This window comes from Equus asinus, chromosome 1 (genome assembly GCF_041296235.1).
Source record: "Equus asinus isolate D_3611 breed Donkey chromosome 1, EquAss-T2T_v2, whole genome shotgun sequence".
Classification (NCBI taxonomy): Eukaryota; Metazoa; Chordata; class Mammalia; order Perissodactyla; family Equidae; genus Equus; species Equus asinus.
In genome coordinates, this window is record NC_091790.1 from 152,372,958 (window position 1) to 152,397,258 (window position 24,301).

The window sequence follows — 24,301 nt, forward strand, 5'->3', positions numbered from 1 at the left end:
TGTAATTAACTTTTTTACTTTCTTTTTATTTTAATTTCCGTTGGCCTTTCTAATCTATTAAAGTGTCCAAATTTCTATATCCAAAAATAAGACTTTGATGTTTAAAATAATACTATAAGAATTTTCTTGAATATTGCAGAGTTTATTTCTACTAATTCTATATTTCTTTTCTATATTTATTGTTTTGTAGGCAAGCAAAGGTCGAACTACAATTGTGGTAGCGCACCGACTTTCTACTATTCGAAGTGCAGATCTGATTGTGACCATAAAAGATGGGATGGTGGTGGAAAAAGGAACACATGCTGAACTAATGGCAAAACAAGGTCTATATTATTCACTTGCAATGTCACAGGTAATGTTTACATGACATAAAGTTATGTTAGCAGAGTCTTTTTTAACTTTTCAGAGATCATACCACACTAGAAAATGGAAGTCCTGAATTATAGTCTTAAGTTTCACAAAGCAACCAAGGTTTATTTATAGTTCCTCAGCGAAGAAATTCAGTGTTTCTAATATCCTCAGCATTGCACTAGATAATATGATGAAGGTTCAAGGACTAATGGGTACGTAGCACCTAATATTTGCCAGGTACACTACAGGCTTCAAAGCTTGTATATGGCAGATCCAGAACAGTCTAACTCTATGTACTATGATCTTTTCGTTAGAACACAAAGAAATGTAACACACAATTCCTCTTTAAAGACTTAAAACTTAGCTACAGAGGCAAAATGCAGAGTCGTGTATACAAATGTCACAAGTTATAGAAATAAGAAACCAGATTGATGAGGAGAAGAGGAGCTAGATTACCCATAGAAGATTTCATGAAGAGGCCTTGAAGGCTGGAAGGTGGGAGGTGGAAAGGGAGCAGAAGTCTAGGTAGGTGAAACAGCTGCATGGAGGTAAGAAGGAACTGGGTGTGCAACTAAACAGAAAGGAAACCAACCTTCTAAGAATAAAGATGTGTGTTGGGGGAAATGGAAAAAGTTGGATAGTGAAAGTCAGATCATGGAAGTTCTTGGAAGCCAGGGTTGAGATCTGAGAAGGTTGAGATTTACTGTGTAGGAAGCACTTAATACAGTGCCTGGCACACACTGGGAACTCAGTAAATATCTGCGGAATGAAGGGATGCACACCTAAATCCCTAGCATATACATACCACATCCTCACAGATCAGATGTGGACCGGAGAGCTCATGTTGGGTGGTTGAAAGGAGGCGTGATTATGCTGGAAGCACATTGGAAAATTCCTGATTTTTAGGATCCACATTTCTGCATGCTATGTGACCCTCCCTACTTGATTTCACATAGCTTTTTCATTAGGGCACATTAATATAAGTGATAGGCATTAGGCTTTAGCTACCTTCATCATTCTGGCCCAGCCTTCTTCTCTTGACCTGGAAGGCAATCTTCTTTCCAAGAGGTCTTCTACAGAAAACTAATCTCAGCCCTTTTCAGTTTATTTTACTTCTTTAACTTTCTGTTATATTTTTTACGTCAATATTATTAGTCCATAAATTAGGAGATTTAGAAGGGTATGAACCTCCTTCCCTTCATCAAACCTAAAAGTTCACATTCCAAACCCTAGCTTTTCCCACAGTGCTAGAATGAAGTATTTTTAAACACATCCTATAAAGCAATGATAGTAAAAAAAAAAAGTTTGCAAATGTAGTCTTATATTGATTTAAAAACTACCCAATTCCGGGACTGGCCCCGTGACTGAGTGGTTAGGTTCGCGCGCTCCACTTTGGCAGCCCGCGGTTTCACCAGTTTGGATCCTGGGTGCAGACATGGCACCACTCGTCAAGCCATCCTGAGGTGGCATCCCACATACAACAACTAGAAGGACCCACAACTAAAAATACACAACTATGTACTGGGGTTGGGGTCTTTGGGGAGAAAAAGGAAAAATAAAACATCTTAAAAAAAAAACTACCCAGTTCCAATTTTATTTCATATAAGGCCATATTTTTCTTTAAAAATAAAAGTTAGGTGTTATTTTCCAGTTAAATTTGCATTATTTTCATCCAACAGTAGATTTAATAATTTATGAAGTCATTAAGTTCAATACTTTCAAACTAATAACAATAAAAGGTACTAACTGTGGTCAAATTGACCCTATTTTGAGATTTTTTGAAACTACTGCCTTCAGATCTCTTTTTTGAAGTAAGGCATCTTTATTTTTCATTATAACTAAACTAAACTCCATTATTAGGTCTTAGGTTAAAGAGTTTCACAGTGTAAGGAAAACAAAAATGGAATGTTTGTGATGTGAATGCATAGAAATTTAAAATACCTTATTCAAAATGGATTAGTATTCTCTGATTACCTAAAATAATATTTATTCTGATATAACAATACCATTTTAAATATTAATACTTAATGAAAATTATAATATTCTGGGTACTATATAGTAAACATAACATACAAGATATCTACATAAACAGTAACTCATTTCTGAAACTTTGGATGCACTTATTTGCCACTATTGCCTATAGTGTCCAAATGAGTCAATTTATAAGATTTTATGATAACCATAAGTATTACAAAGTTAATGCTGCTAAGAGAATCAATCCTGAGAAGCAGCAAAGCAAAGTGGTTAAGGTTATGAGCTCTGGAGACACTGCCCCACCTGCCACTTAATAGTTTTAGGACCTTAGGCAAGTTTTTTAAATTCTCTGTGCTTCAGTTTCCTAATCTCTAACATAGGGAAAATAATAGTAACCTATTCAAGAATTGCTGTAGTATTAAATGAGTTCATTCATGTAAAGTGCTTAGAATTATTGCTGGCATAGTAAGTTTTATTATGTTACTGTTACCAGCATTAACATTATCCATTTAAATTTTTCAGAAAAACTCAAACCATGGAAATTAGTGCTGTAATTATTTTTCTACAACATGCATGATTCTTTATAGACATATTCCTTTAGTGAGTTTCCACATGAAAATGAAATAAAAACAGGTAGAGATATATACATACCCAAACTTCTTGCTATTTTGTCTAGCAGCCTTCTCAGGAAAAGGAATTGACTTTGACCTGTTAAAGCACCTTCTCAGAAAAATTTATTGTGAGAAGAGTTCAAAATTTTATTTTAAACTTGCCACAAAGTAAATAGCTCCTGAAAAAAGCCAAATAAAAGATTTCTTTCTTGGTAGAGAGATTTATAGAATAAAAGAAAGTGATAGCATAAAGGAATATCTGATCAAAGATGTTAGGGTAGTATAAAACTGTTTAAAGTTCATTGTGCTTTGAAATGACTGATTAACAGTTGTTAAGCTTGTCAAAGAATCACAGTGTCCCTGGGAAGCCTTCCATGTGCATATTCTCCTTTGCACTTAAATCCACATATGTTTCAGTCTCCACTCCCCACCCTGGTATGGGCCACCATTGTCCTAACTGTGCTCCTCATCGCTGTTTTGTCCCCTCCTATCTCTTCATGGGGAAGTAACAAATTTACTCACACCACATTCAGATGAGCAGAGAATATGTTGCTCCTTTATTTCACTAAAACTGGTCTCATTTCTCTGAGTAGCAAGAAAAACAAAAACTAGACTTAAAAGCAGTCTGGTTTAGAACTTCATCCTAGCCTATGATTTAAATAATTTCTTTAACATGATATCTTTGGGATTTCTTATTCTTTAGCAGCTGGACTTACCAATTTTGCTTTTTCACCAGTTTGGAACGGGCAGCAGTGGCAGGTCTGGAAAGTGTTATTGTCTCCTGAGATGTCTCTCAGGCCCAGGACCAGCCTCACACTTAAGTGCCTAGCTACATGTTATAAACTTATAAGTTCCAGAAAAGGCTAGGAAGAAGGGATCAGAAAGAGTATCTTTGAGTCATCTCCCTCACAAAGCTCCTTTTACTAAGATCTGTCCCTGCTAGTAGAATAATTGTTTTGGATTAAGGCATTGTTTTCTCCAGTTAATTATACAGGTCTTCGGAGAAGAAGGCGCAATAAGCTATTGTCATTCACTAACATTTTAGTATGAGTTGGACTTATTAGATCTCTATTGAACTTGAAAACTTCAGCAAGAACTGCAAAGAATATACCACTTTCAATAACAGAGGCAATACAGTTTTAGAGGGGTGCTTAATAAAGTTCCTTTGAATTTTTAAGACATTATTCTTACGGTAATATGTATATTCTTCATTTAAGGATATTAAAAAAGCTGATGAACAGATGGAATCAGTGGCATATCCTCTTGAAAAAAATACTGGTTCAGTTCCTCTGTGCTCTACGAATAGCATCAAGTCAGACTTTACTGACAAGTCTGAGGAATCCATCCAGTATAAAAAGGTAATAGTTCAACTATCAACAAGTTTTACCCATATTCTCCAATGAATTTTTATTTAATCCTTGAAATATCTAGAATTTATATACAACAAAATGTTACTATAGCACTAAGTTTACAAAACGTGTGTTTCTGAACTTTATTCTAGCAGCACTGTAAGGAAGAGGCCCTCAAATAAGACTGCATTTTTGTCAGAGGACATTGTTGGGACAAGAAATCTCATGATAATGGTACATTATTCTTTCCTATAAGACAAACCATGGGTTAAAACAGTGCCTCAGGAAGTGTGGTACAGATATCACCAGTGATGCTCAAGATCAATTTCAACCATATAAGGACCCAAATCCACTCCACTCCCTGGATGCAGATATGCACCAGCACGTGCAAGATTCAGTCCTCCAATTTCAGAGCACAACCCAAACAGCTTTGTGCACTTGGGCAGGAAGTACTTATTCCCATGCTTGCCTGCCCACTCCTACCCCCAGGCTCTTTTTGAGTCCAGATTATGCTGCCTTAACTCTCCTTACATCTCATACCCCTCAGTACTACCTCTCTTCAGTCTCCAATCTTACTTCAAGTCTCATTTCCCTATTCCCATTCAGCTTCCCTTCTCTTAACATGCCCAGCACTGGCTTTGGATCTCAATGTCAACTCTGAACATTTTCCTCAGCACTCTTTCATAAAACATCATTCCATCTCAATCTCACCTCAGCCCGTGCTTCTTCCAGCCTCCCCATTCCCTAACCTCCGATCCTCTCCTCAACCCCAGTCAATTTTCTCTCTGCCCCCTTTTGTTGCTTCTCAGTTGTAAACTCACATACCATGAAGGTGAGGACCCTAGCCGTTGTATATTAGCTTCTGTCTTCCTAACTTCCAGCTTCCATATCATCCCACTCCTATCTTTGGCCCACTATTTCCTTCCAAACTGGAGTTCCCTTCTTCTCCCTTGGTCTGACAGATACTTGAGGTTCAACCAGTGCTTAGCTGTTCCCACCGTCTTCCTGCCCACTCTTCTTCTCAGTCTCATCTGTCAACTATCTGCCCCAAAGCCCCTGGATTATCTGCCCCAACCCCCTTCTGCCCTGCTCTGGCATTGCCAGTCTGTTGCTTTTAATTCTAGGTACAAGTCCTTCCCTTTAGGTATGAGGTCTTACATAGCATTCACACTTAATTTTTTCCCTATCTACTAATTTTCTTTTTAAAAAAGTTCATTTAAATAAACATGTAAAGAAAAATATTAGGTAAATAATAGTATAGATGATATGCCATGTGGCAAAAGGCCTGAGTATAAGAATATAGGACAAGAGTTTGTATTGTACAAGAATTTGTCAGACAGTGTGCAAGAGTATAGAAAACACTGTGTTAAAACACCTATTAATAGCTTCTGGACCTGTCACCATAATTGCTGCGAACAAAATGGAAATCTACCTCAAAGTCTGAATATTCACTAGGTCTATAAAGTAGATTTTCAAACCTGAAAAGGTAAAAATCGTTAAATTAAAAAGCAACTTCCAGACTTCCGGACAAAATGATAGGGTAAGTTTACACTCTGATACAAGTACTCTGCTCTGTACACATGGAAATAATAGATAAAATATAAAAAGTGAAAAACAAATAAGACATATCCAGGCTCCAAAACAAGATAAATATCTCTACCAACCAGAAACAGAGCAAAAGTGCAAAGTGGTGAGCCACAGTCATGGACCCACTACTCCTAAAAGGAGGATGAAAACCTGGTTATTCAGTGCCTTGAGCTATAGAGTATACAAAGCTGAGAGCCTGGAAGGATAGTGTTACAACCAAGAGCTGAAACAAGCCAAACATCATCTCCATGGCCATATTTGTGAGGGATTCTTTCAGACTGTGGTAATGCAATGAAAAGTGAATAAGGAAGTGAAGGGCCTATAAAAATGAGTAATGAAATGAAAAACATGAGGCAGAATTTTAGACCATAGTTAATGGCAGGTTGCATTAGTCTGGGTCCAGTCAGGAGACAGAAACCACCCAATGATTTAAACAGAGAAAGTTTAGTATAATGAATCATTAGGGAATTGGAGCAACAGAAAATAGCTAGTGAAAATTAAGAGAATAAAGAATGCAGAGGTAGCAAATAAAAGTAGCAACCTCTACCTCTGGGGTGAAATAGAGACCCAAGGAAAAGCCCTCGTTCTTCTCCCTCAAGCAAAGCTGAGATTCAGGCCTCACTGCAAAGTGCATAGCTTTGGTTCACTGGATGGCAGAGAAGTTGCTGAGGCATCCTTGTGGTGGACCTTGCTGGAAATCTGTCCTCTGAGGTGCCAAGGGAGACCTTCTTCAGGGAGGTACCAAGCTTCAGAACCCATTTGGTACCAGGAGAAGCTACTGGGAACTGTTGGAACCAGGAGCTGAAGAGGTTGCCCTCTTCAGGAGTCAAGTGCAGTTCTATGTGCAGGAGGGTGCAGGCAAAAGTGACCTGGCTGAAACACAGGCCTCTGTCTGGGCCCCATGTTTACATGTCTACTAGCCAAGCCAAGAACTGGAGAAAGTACGTAGTGGCCAAACAAAGGAGAAAACTGCACCCTGAAGGCACCTAGCTCTGAAAAAACTGTGCAAGAGGAGCATTGGAGGGAAAAACTCATCCTGGAGGAGGCTTCCCAGTGAGCCACCAGAAAGAGCAGGAAGAAAAATTCCCCCCTCCTGCACTGTCTTTCCAGCACCCTCTACTGACAGGGCTTGATAGCCTACCAGCTGATAAAGGAGAAATATTTATTAGGCACAAGGGTGAATTTGGACCTGAGAGGCAATAAATCAATAACTAGGACAGAGATGGGATTATTTTAAATAGGGAAAATAGCAAATACAGGGGCCTAGAGTTGGGGTCACAGTGACTAGGGAGGAGAAAGGTGAGCAGAGAGATGTGTGAGATACTCAGGGAACAGATCACATAGTGCCTTGTAGGCCATAATAACAGTTTTAGATTCTCCTTTTCCACTAACAGAAAGCCATCAGGGGGTTTTAATCAGTGGCCCATGACCCACAAGGAATCTCTGGATAGAATTAAGAAGGAATTAACCTAATGGGAAAATATCACAACTCTTTTTTCACATATCCTTGATAGAAATTTAATTTACTTTAATTATGAAATATATGACAAACTACAATAGTATTACCAGTGCCTGTGATGTCATCAATAAAAATCACAGAAATTTTCATATCACATTGCAGTTATTACAGATATCTTAGAATATCTTTACACTCATTGCTATTTGATCTTGTTATTTACTGTGCTAATAAGGAAGAACATCTATATCACAAGTCTGAATTTTTTGTTAAATGTTGTAAATACTGTATTTTAATATAATTTATTTTCTCTGAGACTTATATGTTATTAATGCATTGTTATAAATTCTTCTGAGGAGTCCATAAATTTCAGCAGTCTTCCAAAGGGGTCCATGACACAAAGCAGGTTAAGAACTGTTGCATGAGAGGGTCTTATTCAGAAGAGTGTGTGAACTGATTTACCTGATATGGCTGTTGTGTGAAGAATGGTGTTTAGGAGCCAAAGTAGGATCAAGGAGAGCAGGGCAGAGATGAGATGTTGGTGGCTAAATAATGGACCTGATAGGCCTGACTAAAGCTGTCTACAGAGAAAGAAAATATAGATGGAGAAGCAACTAGGACAGGAGAAGGAGATGAGGACACTGCAAAATTTAAATTAATGCAGAAAAGCAATAGCCAGCAAAGGAGCCTAAAAAATGGCTGGAAAATAAAAGAAAGCCAGGAGAGTGTTATATCATAGAAGCCAACTAAGAAAAGTGTTACAAAAAGAGAAAGAGAGAATTTGTGTCAATTCCTGTGAAAACCAGATGAAATTAGAGATTTCTACTTCCAGCCAAGATAGGTTAATGGGGACTAGATTTACCTTCCTGCTTGAAACACCTAAGAAACTGAACAAAATATGTGAAACAGTTTTCTAACATTGAACTTCAGGCAGAAGACAGTGATCCCTGAGGAAGGGGAAACAAGTGAGATGAACCTTATCATTGACCCAGGATACTGCCTGGGTGGTTTCCAAGCCTCAGAGCTGCAAGGAGAAATCCAGGCAGAGCCCAGGAGGCCAAAGTAGGCAGTCTTCAGAGCAAAGGACTAGAGAGGAGAAAGCTTCTCAGAGAGGGTTCCAGAGATCTAAAAGATTCTCCCTCAAGTCTTCATCTGAGTACTGATCAGTGCCTTTGTTGAGAAAACTGCCAAAAGCGGAGCAAAGATCTACCAGAAAAGATAAGAGGGAACAATCCTTGGAGCTCACACAGGGTCTGGAATAGTTCTTATTAAACCAACCAGAGTGAGGAATCTAAATGCACGGGGTGTTGAGTTGAAAATTAAGAAAAGTATTACCTCAGAGGGGGAAAAATAATCCCTGGACTAAACTCAGCTCTGAGCCCAGCTAACAAAACCTAAAAGCAAACCTCAAAAGGATCAAACTGTTTCCAAGTAATTTAAATGTGTTCTAGAACAAGGCTCAATAATGTATGTATAAGAATTCAAAAATAGCCAATGCGCAAAATTTACAATGTCTGGCATCCCATAAAAAATCACCAGGCAAGTAAAAAAGCAGGAATGAAGAGAAAAATCAACCAATGGAAATAGACCCAGAAATGACACACTTGGTAGAATTAGTAGGAACACTAAACAGTTATTATAATTGTTTTTGATATGTTCTCAAAGGAAAAGTGAGAGGGAACCAAAAAACATTTGAACAAATAATGAAAAAACTTTTTCAAATGTGATGAAAACTAAAAACCCACAGATCCAAGAAGCTCAATAAATTCCAAGTGCAAGAAAAATGAGGAACACTATGCCAAGGCAGATCATAATTAAATTGCTTAAAACCAATGAAAAGGAGAAAAATTTTAAAGCAGTCAGAGAAAATTGACACAATATATATAAAGGAAAAGAAATAATACCACAGACTTGTCATTAGAAACAATGCAAACCAGAAGACAATATGGCAATATCTTTAAAGGTACTGAAAGGAAAAACACTTAAATTAGAATGCTGCCTGCAGAAAAATACCTTTCAAAAATGAAGGCAACATACAGAATTTTTCAGGGAAAAAAGGGCTAAAGTTATTCTTCACCAGCAGACCTACACTGCAAGAAATGTTAAAGGAAGTCTTGGCAGAAGGAAAGTGATACTAGATGGAAATCTGAATCTACACGAAGGAATGAAAAGTATCAAAAATAGTAAATAAATGGGTTAATATAAAATAATGGTTTTTAAAATATATTTTTAAAATAATTTACCTTTTAAAGAAAAAAATGACATTACAGTGTACAGTTTATAACAGAAGTAAAATTAAAAATGCATAAAAAAATAGCCAAAAGACTTGGAGGGAAAGATGGAAGTATTCTATTTTAAGGTTCTTAAACAGTACATGATATTAGTTGAAGTGAGACTGTGATGTTGAGAGCAAAGTAGGTTTCAGAGCAAAAAACACTACCAGGGTTAAAGAGGGTTATTTCATAATTATAAAAGGATCAATTTATCAAGAACTGAAAAGAGAAATGGACAAATTCACAGTTATATTCAGAGATTTCAACACCTCCTCTTAAATATTGGTAGGACAATTGGACAAAGATTCAGCAGGGATTTAGATGACTTTAATAGCACTATCAACCAACTTGACCTAGTAGACTTTTATAGAAGACTCTACCTGTCAACAGGACACATGTACTTTTCAAATGCACCTGAAACATTTGTCAAGATAGACCATATTCTGGGCCATAACACAAGTCTCAATAAACTTTTAAAAATTCAAGTAATGCAAAGCGTATTACCTGACCAAAAGAGAATTAAATCAGAAATCAAGAACAGAGACTGGCCTGGGAAATCTTGAAATATTTGGAAGCTGAATAACTCATTTCTAAATAATGTATGAATCAAAGAAGATATCAAAAGAAAAATTCAAAATTATTTTGAACTGAATGAAAACGAAAATCAAACATAATCAAAATATGTGGGATGAAGCTTAAAGTGGTACTGAGAAAGAAATTTATACCACTAAACACCTATATTATATAAAAAAGAAACATCTCAAATTAATAAACTAATAAACTTGCCCCTTATGAAACTAGAAGGAAGAAAATAATTACAAAGAAGAAAAATCCGTGAAATCCAAAGCCAGTCCTTTGAGAACATGAACAAGCTGAAAAACCTCTGGATTGACTGAGCAGGTAAAAAGTTAGAAGACACAAATTACCAATATCAAGAATGAGAATGATGACATCACCACAAATTCTACAGATACTAAAATAATAATAAGATAATCTTATGAAAACATTTATGCAAACAAATCCTACAACTCCAATGAAATGGATAAATTCTTTGAAGTTCACAAACTACCAAAGTCCACTCAAGAATAAATTAATAGCTTGAATAATCTTATACCTATTAAAAAGAAATAGAATTTGTAGTTAAAACCTTTTCCATAAAGAAAACTCCAGGCCAGGGTAGTTTTACTGGTGAATTCTACCAAACAGAAAATTGAAGAGGAAGGAGTTCCCATTGTAAAAGACCACATTACTCTGATATCAAAATTAGACAAAGATATTATAAGAAAATAAAATTATAGACAAATATCCCTCATGAATATAGATAGAAAAATTTTAAACAAAATTTTAGAAAATCTAATCAACAATATATAAAAAGAATGATACATCATCACCAAGTAGGGTTTGTCCAAGGAGTACAAGTTTGGTTTAACTTTCAGAAATTAGTATAATTGCCTTTATTTTAAAAAAATTAAAAGAAAAAACTAATCATCTCAATCAATGCAGAAATCTCCTTTGATAAAATGCACTGTCCATTCCTGATAACTTTAAGGAAACTAGGAATTGAGAGAAATTTCCTCAACCTGATAAAGGACATCAACAAAAAATCTACAGTTAACATCGTAATAAATGGTGAAAGCCTAAGATCAGGAACAAGGCAAGGATGTACATTCTCACCACTTCTATTCAGCATTGTACTGAAAGTTCCAGCCTGTGCAGTAAGGCCAAAAAATAAAAGTCATCAGGATAAGAAAGAAAGATATAAAACTGTCTTTAGTCACAGATGACATGATTATCTGTGTAAACAATCCTATGGAATCCACAAAAAAAGTTTCTAAAACTGATCATTGAATTTACCAAGGTTGCAGAATACATGATCAATATACAAAAGTTAACTTTAATTCTATATACTAAAAATGAAAAACAGGAAATTGAAATTTAAAAAATAATGTCATATGTGACAGTATCAAAAATATGAAATACCTGGGGATAAATTTGATAAAACTATAAGACCCACACACTGAAATATACAAAATATTACTAAGAAAAATGAAAGAACACCTAGATAAATTAAGAGATACACCATGTATGTGAATAAGATGATTCAATATTATCGTTAAGATGTCAGTTCTCTCCAAATTGATTTATAGGTTCAAAACAATTTCAGTCAACATCTCAGCAGGCTTTTTTGTAGAATTTGACAAACTGAATCTAATGGAATTCGAAAGAAAAAGAGGCAAAACAACTTTGAAAAAGAAGAGCAAAGTTGGAGGATTTATACTACCTAATTTCAATTCCTACTATAAAGCTATAGTAATTAAATAATGTGCTGTTGGCACAAAAATAGACAAATAGATCAATAGAGCAGAACAGAGTCATGAAACAGACCCACACATATGTAGTCAATTGTATTTAGACAAAAGTACAAAGGCAATACAATAGAGAATATATTTAGTCTTTTCAAGAAATGATAGCAAATCAATTAAATATCTATATATAAAATAATTATCCTCAATCCATACCTCAAAGCACAGATAAAAATTAGCTCAAAATGGATTACAGACCTTACTGTAAAACCTAAAATCAGAAAACTTCCATAGGAAAATCCAGTAGAAAATCCTTGTGACTTTGAGTTAAGCAAAGATTTTCTAGATATAAGACCAAAAGTACAATTCATAAAAGAAAAAAATTGATAAATTAGACTTCACTGAAATCAAGAACTTTGCTATTTGTAAAACACTTTTAACAGATGGAAAGATAGGCCATAAACTGGAAGAAAATATTTGTAAGTCACATATCTGATGAAGAACTTATGTCTAGCATATACAAAGAACTCCCAAAGCATGGTAATAAGAATACCAACAACCCAATTGAAAAATGAGCAAAAGATTTGAATAGACATTTGCCAAAGAAAATACGCACAGGGGAAATAAGCATACAAAAAGATGCCTTAAATCATTAGTCATTAGAGAAATGCAAATTAAAATTATAATTGAAATATCACAACACACCTATTGAAATGGTTAAATCTAAAAAGGCTTGCTGTACAGAGTGTTGGTGATGATGTGGAGCAAATGGAACTCCATATTTTGCTGGTGGGAATACAAAATGGTAAACCTACCTGTTACTGTATATCTTTTCAAAAGCAAAAGGATAGATTATTCTATAAGAGCAAGACAGCCTGCCTACATTTACTGGCTCTGTAATATACTGGTCTTATGTCCTGGCACGTGGCAAGTCTCAGTTTCATACAAAATGAGGTAATTTTGTAAAGAATTTGACAAAAAAGAAAATCCATGCTCAGTGCTTGACAAAGAGTTGATATGCAACTTTTAAAATTTCTGTATGTTCTTTTGGACAGTCATCTAACTGGAAAGTGAGGTGCTTTATGATGATGATCTTCAGAAAACTTCAGAAGGAAAGATAAGAGATAGTCAAATTATTAAGTAGCCCAATGTAGTTGTGGTTTAGCTATCCTGAAAATAGACTTTAAAGGCTTTAGAATTTTAAAAGTTCTATGGTTCAAACGATAGAGTTTACATTGTAGTTGCCAGACTAAGATTAAAGCAAGAATTGTAAACTATTTTATAGTCTTTCCTGAAGAATTCTCCGGTTATTAGGTTCATAAATGTCATTACTTCAAGAATGAATGCCATGAAGAAGTTTTAACATATGAAATGCCTAGTAGTTCGCTGTCTACTTTCCTATTCAGAATAATTACTCACAACAAATCTATTCACAAGACTTTTAAAGTTTCTGAAATAAATTCACTATATATTTCGGACAAGACCAAGGAGAGCTCATTATCATATTATTTGTCCTCTTATATTTGTGACTGCTACCTCACCATGTCACCCTCCCAGCATCCAAGAAGGGCTGGCAGATACCAGAACAGCTACTTGCATTGTGCTTTCTCTGTACAAGACCTGGCATTTTGCATAATATAACCCTTCCTCTCTAGTAATAACATGAGCAACAGCTAACATTTATTGGGTACTTCTTATTTACAAATACTGAGTTAAGCTTAATTCTGAAAAAAATCCTATAACATAAGAACTGGTATCACCCCAGAAAAATGAGGAAACTGAGACTTGGTGAATTTAAGTAATATGCTCAGTTGTTGCAGCATTTTACTTGTAAATGGGAACCCCAAAACAAGCTTTTAACCAAGGTATCAGAAAAATGTTTCTGTAAATAAGTCACAAAACTGGAAAACTTTCAAACTTAAAATGCTAGTAAAACTTTTATCTTCTTTCTCTGCTTAGTTCCTACCTAGATTTTGTCCTATCCTAGAATATAATATTCCATCTATTTTAACAGGAGTAAAGAAAAATATGCCTGTCATTTCTTCTATGAGTCTTAGCTATCAGAACATGTGGGTTAATTTGTACTTTTTTAATGATAGCAACTAAGTGAAATGCCAAAAGATGATGAGTTGCACAGATAATCACTTTTGGGTAAGAGGTCATGTTTCGAGGTCATCATCAGTAATATGGGCAGTGAAATTTTTCTAAGAAAAGTCCTGCTTTCAACTCTACCACCTCTTATATTTGCTGTTTTACATTATAGGTATGTTTAAGATTGGCTAAGCTCTCTAGGTTCCATTATGCTCTCAAACTGGGGTTTTAACCAAGGTATTTTATTTATAGACAAGTCTTCCCGAAGTTTCTCTATTAAAAATTTTTAAATTAAACAAGTCTGAATGGCCTTCTCTGGTTCTGGGGACATTGGCTTCTGTACTAAACGGAACCGTTCATCCAGTATTTTCCATCATCTTTGCAAAAATTGTAACTGTAAGTAAAACTAATTCGCTAATATTTTTAGCAATTTTAAACGAAATGTAGCCTGAGAGAACAGACCTGTTGTACTCTGACCCAGCAAGGGGAAAATTGGGACCCACAACAAGTGATCCATGATAGGAAAGTTAACTCACGTTCTCAGGGGATAAGCCAGCCTCTATTGTGAAGTGTTTGGCTGGGCCTTATTGACTAGGCGATCAGTAAAGAAATTGCTTTGTTTTCTGATTTTGACTCCAGTGCTGTATCAGCATTCCAAAGCACTGAAGCAATACAATAGACAAATACAACTACTCTTCTTTCAACTAGTCTGAACAATAGCCATTTTTTATTACCAGCTAGCTCAGAGAGAGGAAATAAGAAGAGTTTGGGATTATGCTCAGGGACCCAGGAGACTTGATGGATTCAAGTATCTTGCTAGAGCCATGTTAAGTCTTCAGTCTCCCACACTTGCACAGCTACACTTTGTCAATATAGATGTCAATATATATATAATTATTAATTTTAGGGACAATTTCTAGGGACATGTATAAAGGTCTCATATGCAGGAAGTACTCTAAATAGAGGAATATTAAGAAACCTGAGTTATTAGAAGTTATTAAATATAATTCAAAGAAATTGGTGGTTTCTTTGACAATATGCTGTGATGATAATAGCAGATGACTAGTTTATCTGATCCCATATATACATACCTTAAATGAGAGAATTAACAGCAAATTATGTTTTTATCATATATAATGAATGTAGAGGAAAGAAGAATGGTACACTCTTTTTTCCCCAGAAATGTGTATATAATCTTATTCTTATGTTGAAATTAATTCAAAAAATCCTGGTGGATAGACATTTTAGTTCTTTCTCTTTCTTTTGTATTTTCCTCCAATCGCATGATAAAAAAAATCTATTCCTTTTCAGATGTTTGAAAATGATGATAAAACCACATTAAAGCATGATGCAGAAATTTATTCCATGATATTTGTCATTTTGGGTGTTGTTTGCTTTATCAGTTATTTCCTTCAGGTAAGCTTTTAATGAATTAAACAAGTTTGAACATGATTACTTTTTTATGTCAGCCTCTCTGAGTTAAAAATAATGACTAAATAAAATATAAGTAAATATAATAACTAAATGTTACAAATAAATAGGAAAGAGAATTAAGAATAAATCTAGGGTTTTTTTGTTGTTTTCCAGGGATTATTTTATGGCAGAGCAGGGGAAATTTTAACCATGAGATTAAGACACTTGGCGTTTAAGGCCATGTTATATCAGGTCAGTGTTTTGTTGACTTTTTTCTTACTTCATTTAAAATTTGTTTTTAAAGATTCTAGCTTTTAGTTTTTCTTCAAGTCAATTTCTTGACATAATCTTTCCTTTGGTCATTTAAAAGCATGCTTTTTATGTTCCAGGCAGCATCTGATGTCAGAATTCTTATAATATATTTTTCTAATAGAAGTAAGTCCAAAATTGTTATGTTCAAAAATACAACTTATGGAAAACAGGATTTAGAGTACAGTCCTTGTTCCTTGCATTTATCTTGACAAGTCTTTCTTTTAATGTATAATGTAGTTTTCTGGGATTAGAATGGAAGACCATATTAAAACTGAAAAGGAGACTTAAGAGCTATAATATCTTGCAGAATATATTTTAAAAGGAGGAGTTAATTTTTCTAGTTCTCATCCATGTCCACAGCTTAAGTTTTTTCACTTCACACTTCTTAAAGCAGTCAGTTTCTCTGCCCTCATCGGGAGAGTCCTGAATTCAGATAACATCAGTCTAGCTGGCAGGTTGGCCTGCAGCACACAGATGATCAATCACACCTGTGAAATAACTAAAAATAGGTGGATCAAGTAGTAATCTTGAAAAGTGAGTCTTGGGGGCAAATGGCAGGAATGTCTCAGATTGGCACCTCTGAAGGTCTTTCAGGAGGCTGAGGTGTATTGGGTTACCCTGAAAGCCAGTAATCATTTAGAGGCCTTCACCACATTTTTCTGTCACCAGAACTCACTGTGCAAGAGCAAATAGCTTCCTGCCAGGGTGCTTTCTTTTCAGAAGTAGAGTGACTGTCACTCCAGCTGAGTCGTCAAAAACAGTTTTTACATCTTGTGACTTCTAGCAGTGGTGCTGGGAGGACTTCCATGTAACAAAACTCCTGGGCCTTTGTGCTCTTAGGGAGCTACAAGATACAAACTGCCGCGAAGCAGGTGCGCGGATTCCCATAGCAACTCGGCGCTCTGAAGCAGTTGATGCCTAATACCCTCTGCTCAGAAAGGCCCTGTCAGAAACAACTGGAGACACTCCTTAATCCAGAAAATCAAAAATCTACTGGAGGGATCGTAAAAATAATTTAATGCCTATACATCTCGCTCGTGCTAAACTTTTCTTTTGGTTTCTTTATTTATGAACACTTTATGTTTTACCTCAAATCTTTGATGAAATAAGATGGAATTTTAATTAACTAACATTGTATTTCACACTTGTTCACAATTTCTGCTCAATTTTGTTTTTCTTTATGAATTTATGTTTTTCTATGTTCGAGGAAATTTATTTTCAATTTCCAGGAATTTTTGAAAATTTTTCTGTGTCTGAATGTTTTACACAAAAGAGTATATTTAACTTTTCCAAACATTTCTTTGAACTTCCTCTCTAGAGGTTCACAGCATGCTTTTGGCAGAGTCTCAAGGCCACGAACCAGTTTAACCAGTGGATATTGTTGATCTAGTACCCTGATGGTTAATACTGGACATTAATCCTCTGCCTAACATTAACCATATGAGCACCAAGACAGTAACATTCTTGGATAAAGTAGCTTCTGCCCAGAAGAATGCACCAATCTATAAGCCACAAGCTCTAGTCCTTCAAAAAACGTACATATACAAAAACACACAGAGATATTATTAAATTCCCCCATAAATTCAACTGAGCCCCTTTCAACTTATTATTTGCTTTCCCTCTTCATCCTTCAGCCGTCTTTTTGCTTATCTTTGCTTTTTTGAATTGGAGGATAAGAAAAGAGTAGTATATTTGTCCTTTTCTTTGTAATATATCTTCCCAATTTCACTTTTGTCTATAGTAAGGAAAGTTCCTAATGTGCAGTTTTGCCTAACTCTTATTACCTGGTTTCTGTCCTAAGATGAGACTTTTTAAGGCTTAGAAAGCATGCTGAGACTTGCAGTGCTTTTTATAACCATTTTGAAAGCTGATTTGAGGTAGAGGTATTTATGGAATTAGGTGTGGTCTTTTTGTAGGTATAAAATTTATATTTTATTTGATTACTTGAGATCTTCCCAGTTGAAAAGAATATTCTAATTGTTGCTGGCTTCAGTGGTTGTAAATAATTCATTGCTCATTGTGTTTCAAAGTTAAATTTATGTTTCTTAATGATAAATGATAAATATTGACCTATAGATCTATTGGGTTATAAAACAGATATGAAGTTTATTTTTGCCCATTTCTCTCTAAATTAAATTGGCTAGGGCTTCTATGGGGGTCTCTAAATCATAAGATGATAGCATTAATGGTGACCACTAAAGGATCTCAAAAAGCTACTTCCAAAAGGATTTGAGGTAACAAGTCCTGAAGCAGGAGAAACAGGTAATGAAACTCAACTGTAATGCTTCAGTTAGATGGGAGGCAGAACAGGATAGTTGATTAAAAATTCTGGCATCTGGTTGCCTAGGTTCAAATCCTGGCCTCACCACTTGCCATCTCTGTGGCCTTGAGCAAGTTACTTAATCTCTTATCACCTCATTTTTCTCATTTATAAAACATGGATAATCATAGTATCTACCTCATAGAGTTGTTGTGATGATTAAATGAGAAAATACATAGCAAGTGCTTATCTAGTATTATATTTTTTTTATTTCTAGTAGAATTATTGGGAGGAAAAAAATGGATTTACTAGTATCAAAAAACCTGATAGCCTTACTTACAATCATTTTACCATCAGGAAGAGAGGAAGCAAGCTAATTTTTACTCAACACCAGCTATGTTCCAGAAACTCTGCAAAGTGTTTTAGCATATATTCCCTCTGGTGGAAAACAATCCTTAGAGTGTACAATTGCTGACTTGTTGAAAAGCAGCTTTGGACATCTTGCTGATTGAACATCAGATAATGACTAAGACTAGTCACATATGTATCCTATGCCTTTTGTGTTATAGCAAGGTACTGTAGAATCAGGAATGTAATATTCAATAATAAATTCTCTTTCTACATTTTTACTTTATATTGTATCTAAAAATTCTTTGTGCATTCCATGTCGTATTGAAATATAGAAATAATTAGAAAATGTATATCATATCTTAATTTTTTTGAGTGTACAATAAAAAACAGGTAATGTCTTCCAGTTCAAGAGTGCTATAGTTATTATCATTGCTGATGTGTATTTACAATATGTTAGGCCCTTGACTGGGGTTGTTTTTTCAAAGTGGCTACTGTGTAGCACAGATCTTAATCTCTGTAGCATGCCCTTTTGGCATCTAGGACCCTAAACTCTTTGGGACACCTTCCCAATGCATTGGCTTACAGAGTAGTGTTGTCATGCCAGGGTTGTACCCACCCTGGCTCCTGCCATATTCCTACACAGGAGCTTTCTTCTCACACAACTGCATGATTAATGCACAGCCCTCTGTCTGTTATGCTTTTGTTTCCTTAGATGGCAGAAACTAGTTCCTGGGCATTGGGACCCTGGCTGGGTTGTACTAAGCCAACAATTTTTTCCTCTTCGCTCACTAAAAATAATTCATTTTTCAATGACAGTCTCCACGTAGTTTTAATCTACAAGCAATATAAGTGGTTTGAATGAGTGGGAGGAAACATTCAATAGCTAATAAAAGGGGGGCTAGCCCGGTGGCACAGCAGTTAAGTGAGCATGTTCCGCTTTGGCGGCCTGGGGTTTGCCAGGTCAGATCCTGGGTGCGGACATGGTGCTGCTTGGCACCTCATGCTGTGGTAGGCGTCCCACATATAAAGTAGAGGAAGATGGGCACGGATGTTAGCTCAGGGACAGTCTTCCTCAGCAAAAAGAGGAGAATTGGCAGCAGATGTTAACTCAGGGCTAATCTTCCTCAAAAAAACAAAAGCTAATAAAAGGAAATCAGAATTCCTCGAGTGGAGAAGGGCCAAGGAGTGCTGTTTGTATTTGCTATTGAAAATGAAATTGGTTGTAACATTATGCTTTTCTTGCTTGTATTTTTTACCTGTCTTCTTCAGATGGCATACTTCTTGGTTTCAGGGGTTTTGCAGCAGCCTCTCTGCCCCTTTAGCTTCTCACAGTGCCCAGTGCTTGTAAGATCTAGGGGGTAATATGAAGTGCCAGGGAAAATCTTGCCTACGTGGGTCCAAAAGAAAAGGAGATAGACTTTTTAGAAGATGTGGTATATATATATATATATATATATATATATATATATATATATATATACACAATGGAATACTACTCAGCCATAAAAAAGAACAAAATCGTCCCATTTGCAACAACGTGGATGAACCTTGAGGGAATTATGTTCAGTGAAATAAGCCAGATAGAGAAGGACAATCTCTGTATGACTCCACTCATATGAGGAATTTAAAAATGTAGACAAAGAGAACAGATTAGTGGCTATCAGGGGAAAGGTGGGGTGGGGGGTGGGCACAAAGGGTGAAGGGGTGCACCTACAACACGACTGACAAACAATAATGTACAACTGAAATTTCACAAGATTGTAACCTATCATTAACTCAATAAAAATTAAAAGAAGAAGAAAATAAGATAGACTTTTTATCATTAATCGGTTAAGGAAGAAAGGTTTGGAAATATTTCTAATTTGTGTTGTGTATTACCTTACTTTTTAAATAGAGTCTGCTCTCCACAAATTACTTGTGGAGTAAAATTACAAATTACTTGGTAGTTTAAAATAACCATTTTTAACATTGATTATTATACAATTTTGTAGCAGGTAATGAGTTCAAGCTGTTGGGCTTAAGTTCTTCAGTTTATGTCTAAGTGTAGATCTTTGTGGAGTAAGAAACAAAAATCATTTGATCCATAGTATTTACAAGAATTAAGTACCTGTGAGTAAGGAGTCAGGTAAATGCCTTCTGACTTACTACAGCAAAATCACAAATCAGAGAAGAATCTTTTCTGATAACCATATGTTAATTCCCTCTTTTCTCTAGGATGTCTCCTGGTTTGACGATAAGGAAAACAGCACAGGAGGCTTGACAACAATATTAGCCATAGATATAGCACAAATTCAAGGAGTACGTATATTGCTCTTATTTTTACATGGTGTATGTATGTAGTGTGCATGTATCCACATACACACATGTGTCTGTGCATATATGTGAGCTATAATGAGATGACCCACATCATTAAGGACACCAGGTAAGTCTCAGGGCTAACAGGGAGTTCTCAGTGAAAGATGTGAGGAAGCCTTTCAGCTCTGCGTATTTTTAACCAAAAATAAAGATTTAGCACACGTAATATGATAACCAGAGGACTAAAGACGATATTAAGAATGAGTTAGAGAAAATAATTTGGGATTAAATAGTAAAAAAGAAAAAGTAACAAAATGATCTCGGCTCCCATGGGTTGAGATACATATTTTAGGGGCCGGCCCTTTGGCTGAGTGGTTAAGTTCGTGCTCTGCTCAGTGGCCCAGGGTTTTGCTGATTCGGATCCTGGGCACTGACATGGCACTGCTTGTCAGGCCACGCTGAGGCGGCATCCCACATGCCACAGCTAGAAGGACCCACAATTAAAAAATATACAACTACATACTGGGGGGATTTGGGGAGAAAAAAAAGAAAAGAAAAAGTAACAAAATGAAAACATGCACACACACAATTTAGAAGTTTTAATAAAAGAAGAAAGTTAGTTTTTCCTTCCCCCAGAAAATAAGATCTTATTTAACATAATGTCTAACAAGTTAGACTCATGTTTACATCCAGAAATGATTCTGTGCTAGTTGTTTTACAAATCAAGTTAAAGAGATATCTGTCATCATGACTGGCCATATTATGTGTGAACAAAATGTTTATGCACCGTATTCAAAATCAATGACAGAATGACCAGCATAGTGTATGTCAAAGTGATTCTTAAATAAGCATGGATATTAGGGTAGTATAGAAGAGACAAAGAATAATTTATTAATTTTCTTCAATTATTTTAATAAAAGTAATTTTTATATCACAAATGACATTTCAACTATAATTGAGAAAAGGAGTGCAAAACAAGATTTCCCACTTTTAATTTAAGTGAGATAAAGTTTTCAATCTCTTTGTTAAAATAAGAACTCTAGCAGAGTTATAGACTTTCTTTTTTCCTTAGCATGCATTGGGAGAAAAGGAAAGTCAATGACGCACCTCTGAATGACAGAAAAATCTTAAAAGGATTTTTCTATTTAGACATTATTGAAAGAAATCAAAGGTGACATAAAGAAATGGAAAGATGTTCTATGCTCATGGATTGGAAGAATAAACATAGTTAAAATGTCCATATTACCTAAAGCAATCTACAGATTCAATGCAATCTCAATCAGAATCCCAATGACATTGTTCACAGAAATAGAACAAAGAATCCTAAAATTCATATGGAACAACAAAAGACCTTGAATAGCAAAAGCAATACTGAGAAAAAAGAATAAAGCTCGAGGCATCACAATTCCTGACTTCAAAACATACTACAAAGCTATAGTAATCACAACAGCATGGTACTGACACAAAAACAGACACAGATCAATGGATCAGAATTGAAAGCCCAGAAATAAAACCACACATCTATGGACAGCTAATCTTCGACAAAGGAGCTAAGAACATACAATGGAGAAAGATAAGTCTCTTCAATAAATGGTATTGGGAAAACTGGACAGCCACATGCAAAAGAATGAAAGTAGACCATTGTCTTACACCATACACAAAAATTAACTCAAAGTGGGGGCTGGCCTGGTGACACAGAGGTTAAGTTCTCACGTTCCACTTCGGCAGCCCAGGATTCGCCGGTTCGGATCCCGGGTGTGGACATGGCACTGTTTGGCAGGCCATGCTGTGGTAGGCATCCCACATATAAAGTAGAGGAAGATGGGCATAGATGTTAGGTCAGGGCCAGTCTTCCTCAGCAAAAAGAGGAGGATTGGCAGCAGATGTTAACTCAGGGCTAATCTTCCTCAAAAAAAAAAAAAAATTAACTCAAAGTGGATTAAAGACTTGAATGTAAGACCTGAAACCATAAAACCCTGAGAAGAAAATATAGGCAGTACACTCTGATATTGGTTTTAGCAGCATGTTTCCAAATACCATGTCTACTCAGGCATGGGAGACAAAAGAAAAAACAAACAAATGGGACTACTTCAGACTAAAGAGCTTCTGCAAGGCAAAGGAAACCGTGAACAAAATGAAAAAACAACCCACCAGCTGGGAGAAAATATTTGCAAATCATATATCCAACAAGGGGTTAATCTCCAAAATATATAAATAACCCATGCAACTGGACAACAAAAAAACAAACTACCCGGCCAAAAAATGGGCAGAGGATATGAACAGACATTTTTCCAAAGAAGATATGCAGATGGCCAAAAGGCACGTGAAAAGATGTTCAGCATCACTAATTATTAGGGAAATGAAAATCAAAACTACAATGAGATATCAGCTTACACTTGTCAGAATGACTGTAATTACCATTTAAAAAACCACCAAATGTTGGAGAGGATGTGGAGAAAAGGGAACCCTCATACACTGCTGGTATGAATGCAAACTGGTGCAGCCACTATAGAAAACAGTACGGAGATTTCTCAAAAAATTTAAAATAGAAATATCATACAATCCAGCTATCCCTCTACTGGGTCTTTATCCAAAGAACTTGAAATCAACAATTCAAAGAGATTTATCCACCCCTGTGTTCATTGCAGCATTTATTCACAATAGCCAAGACAGGAAAGCACCCCAAGTGCCCATCAACTGATGAATGGATAAAGAAGATGTGGTATATGTATACAGTGGAATACTACTCAGCCATAAAAAAGAGAAAATTGTCCCATTTGCAACAACGTGGATGAAACTTGAGGGTATTATGTTAAGCAAAATATGCCAAACAGAGGAGGACAAACACCATGTGATTTCACTCATGTGGAAGATAAACAAACACGTCTGAAGAGAACAGATTAGTGGTTACCAGAGGTGAAGGCAGTTGGTGGGTGGGGGAAATGGATAAAGGGCCATGCGTATATGTTGATGGATAAAAATTAGACTATTGGTGGAGAGCACAATGCAGTCTATACAGAAACTGCTGAAGAATAATGTACACCTGAAAGTACACAATGTTATAAACCTTTATGATCTCAATAAAATAATTGTGAAAAAAGCTGAAAAGTTAAATAAAATAAAAAGAATATTTCCATTTTAAAGATATTCAAATCTAGCAGTCTAGTTAATGTATGAACTAATATTTGCACTTGCCAGTGAAAAATATTGTATTTCATGATTTGTGGTGCTTCACCGTTTTAAAAAACACAAATGAAATCTAGTGATCACTGAAAAGTAAAAAAAAAAAAAATACTGAAATTTCTATTACAGCATTGCTACCAGGGCAACAAATTATCAACTAAAACAGTTCTTCAAAAGTGCATTTTCTTTTGAAAGCTATTCCACAGGACATAGCCGCTATTCTAATTTTTGTAACTTTTGCAAGACCTCGTTGTTCAATGTGTATATCCAAGGATAGATTTATATTACCAGAGAATAGAAAAAGTTGGTTACAGCTGTGAATGTTCACATGCATCCATATTGGTTTGGAAAACTAGTTTTATGATGTAGGAAGCACTGAAGAGGAAAGAGGGCATCATCTTCATCTCTTTCTGAAACTCTTTTTGATACTTTTGAAGGCAAGGCTCTACATTTTATTAGATAGTATCTAAATTTTAAAATAGGGCTGAGGAG

The 24,301-nt window shown here is 35.7% G+C and overlaps 1 protein-coding gene across 1 annotated transcript in view; it reads left to right on the forward strand.

Moving 5' to 3' along the window:
• Window positions 1-24,301, forward strand: part of ABCB5 (ATP binding cassette subfamily B member 5) — a 116,532-nt gene that overhangs the window by 55,383 nt on the left and 36,848 nt on the right. Inside the window, exons 14-19 of the mRNA XM_014830636.3 lie at window positions 191-352; window positions 4,154-4,294; window positions 14,248-14,391; window positions 15,307-15,411; window positions 15,583-15,660; window positions 20,546-20,629. Coding sequence (XP_014686122.1) covers window positions 191-352; window positions 4,154-4,294; window positions 14,248-14,391; window positions 15,307-15,411; window positions 15,583-15,660; window positions 20,546-20,629 — 714 coding nt within the window. The remainder of the gene's footprint in view (window positions 1-190; window positions 353-4,153; window positions 4,295-14,247; window positions 14,392-15,306; window positions 15,412-15,582; window positions 15,661-20,545; window positions 20,630-24,301) is intronic.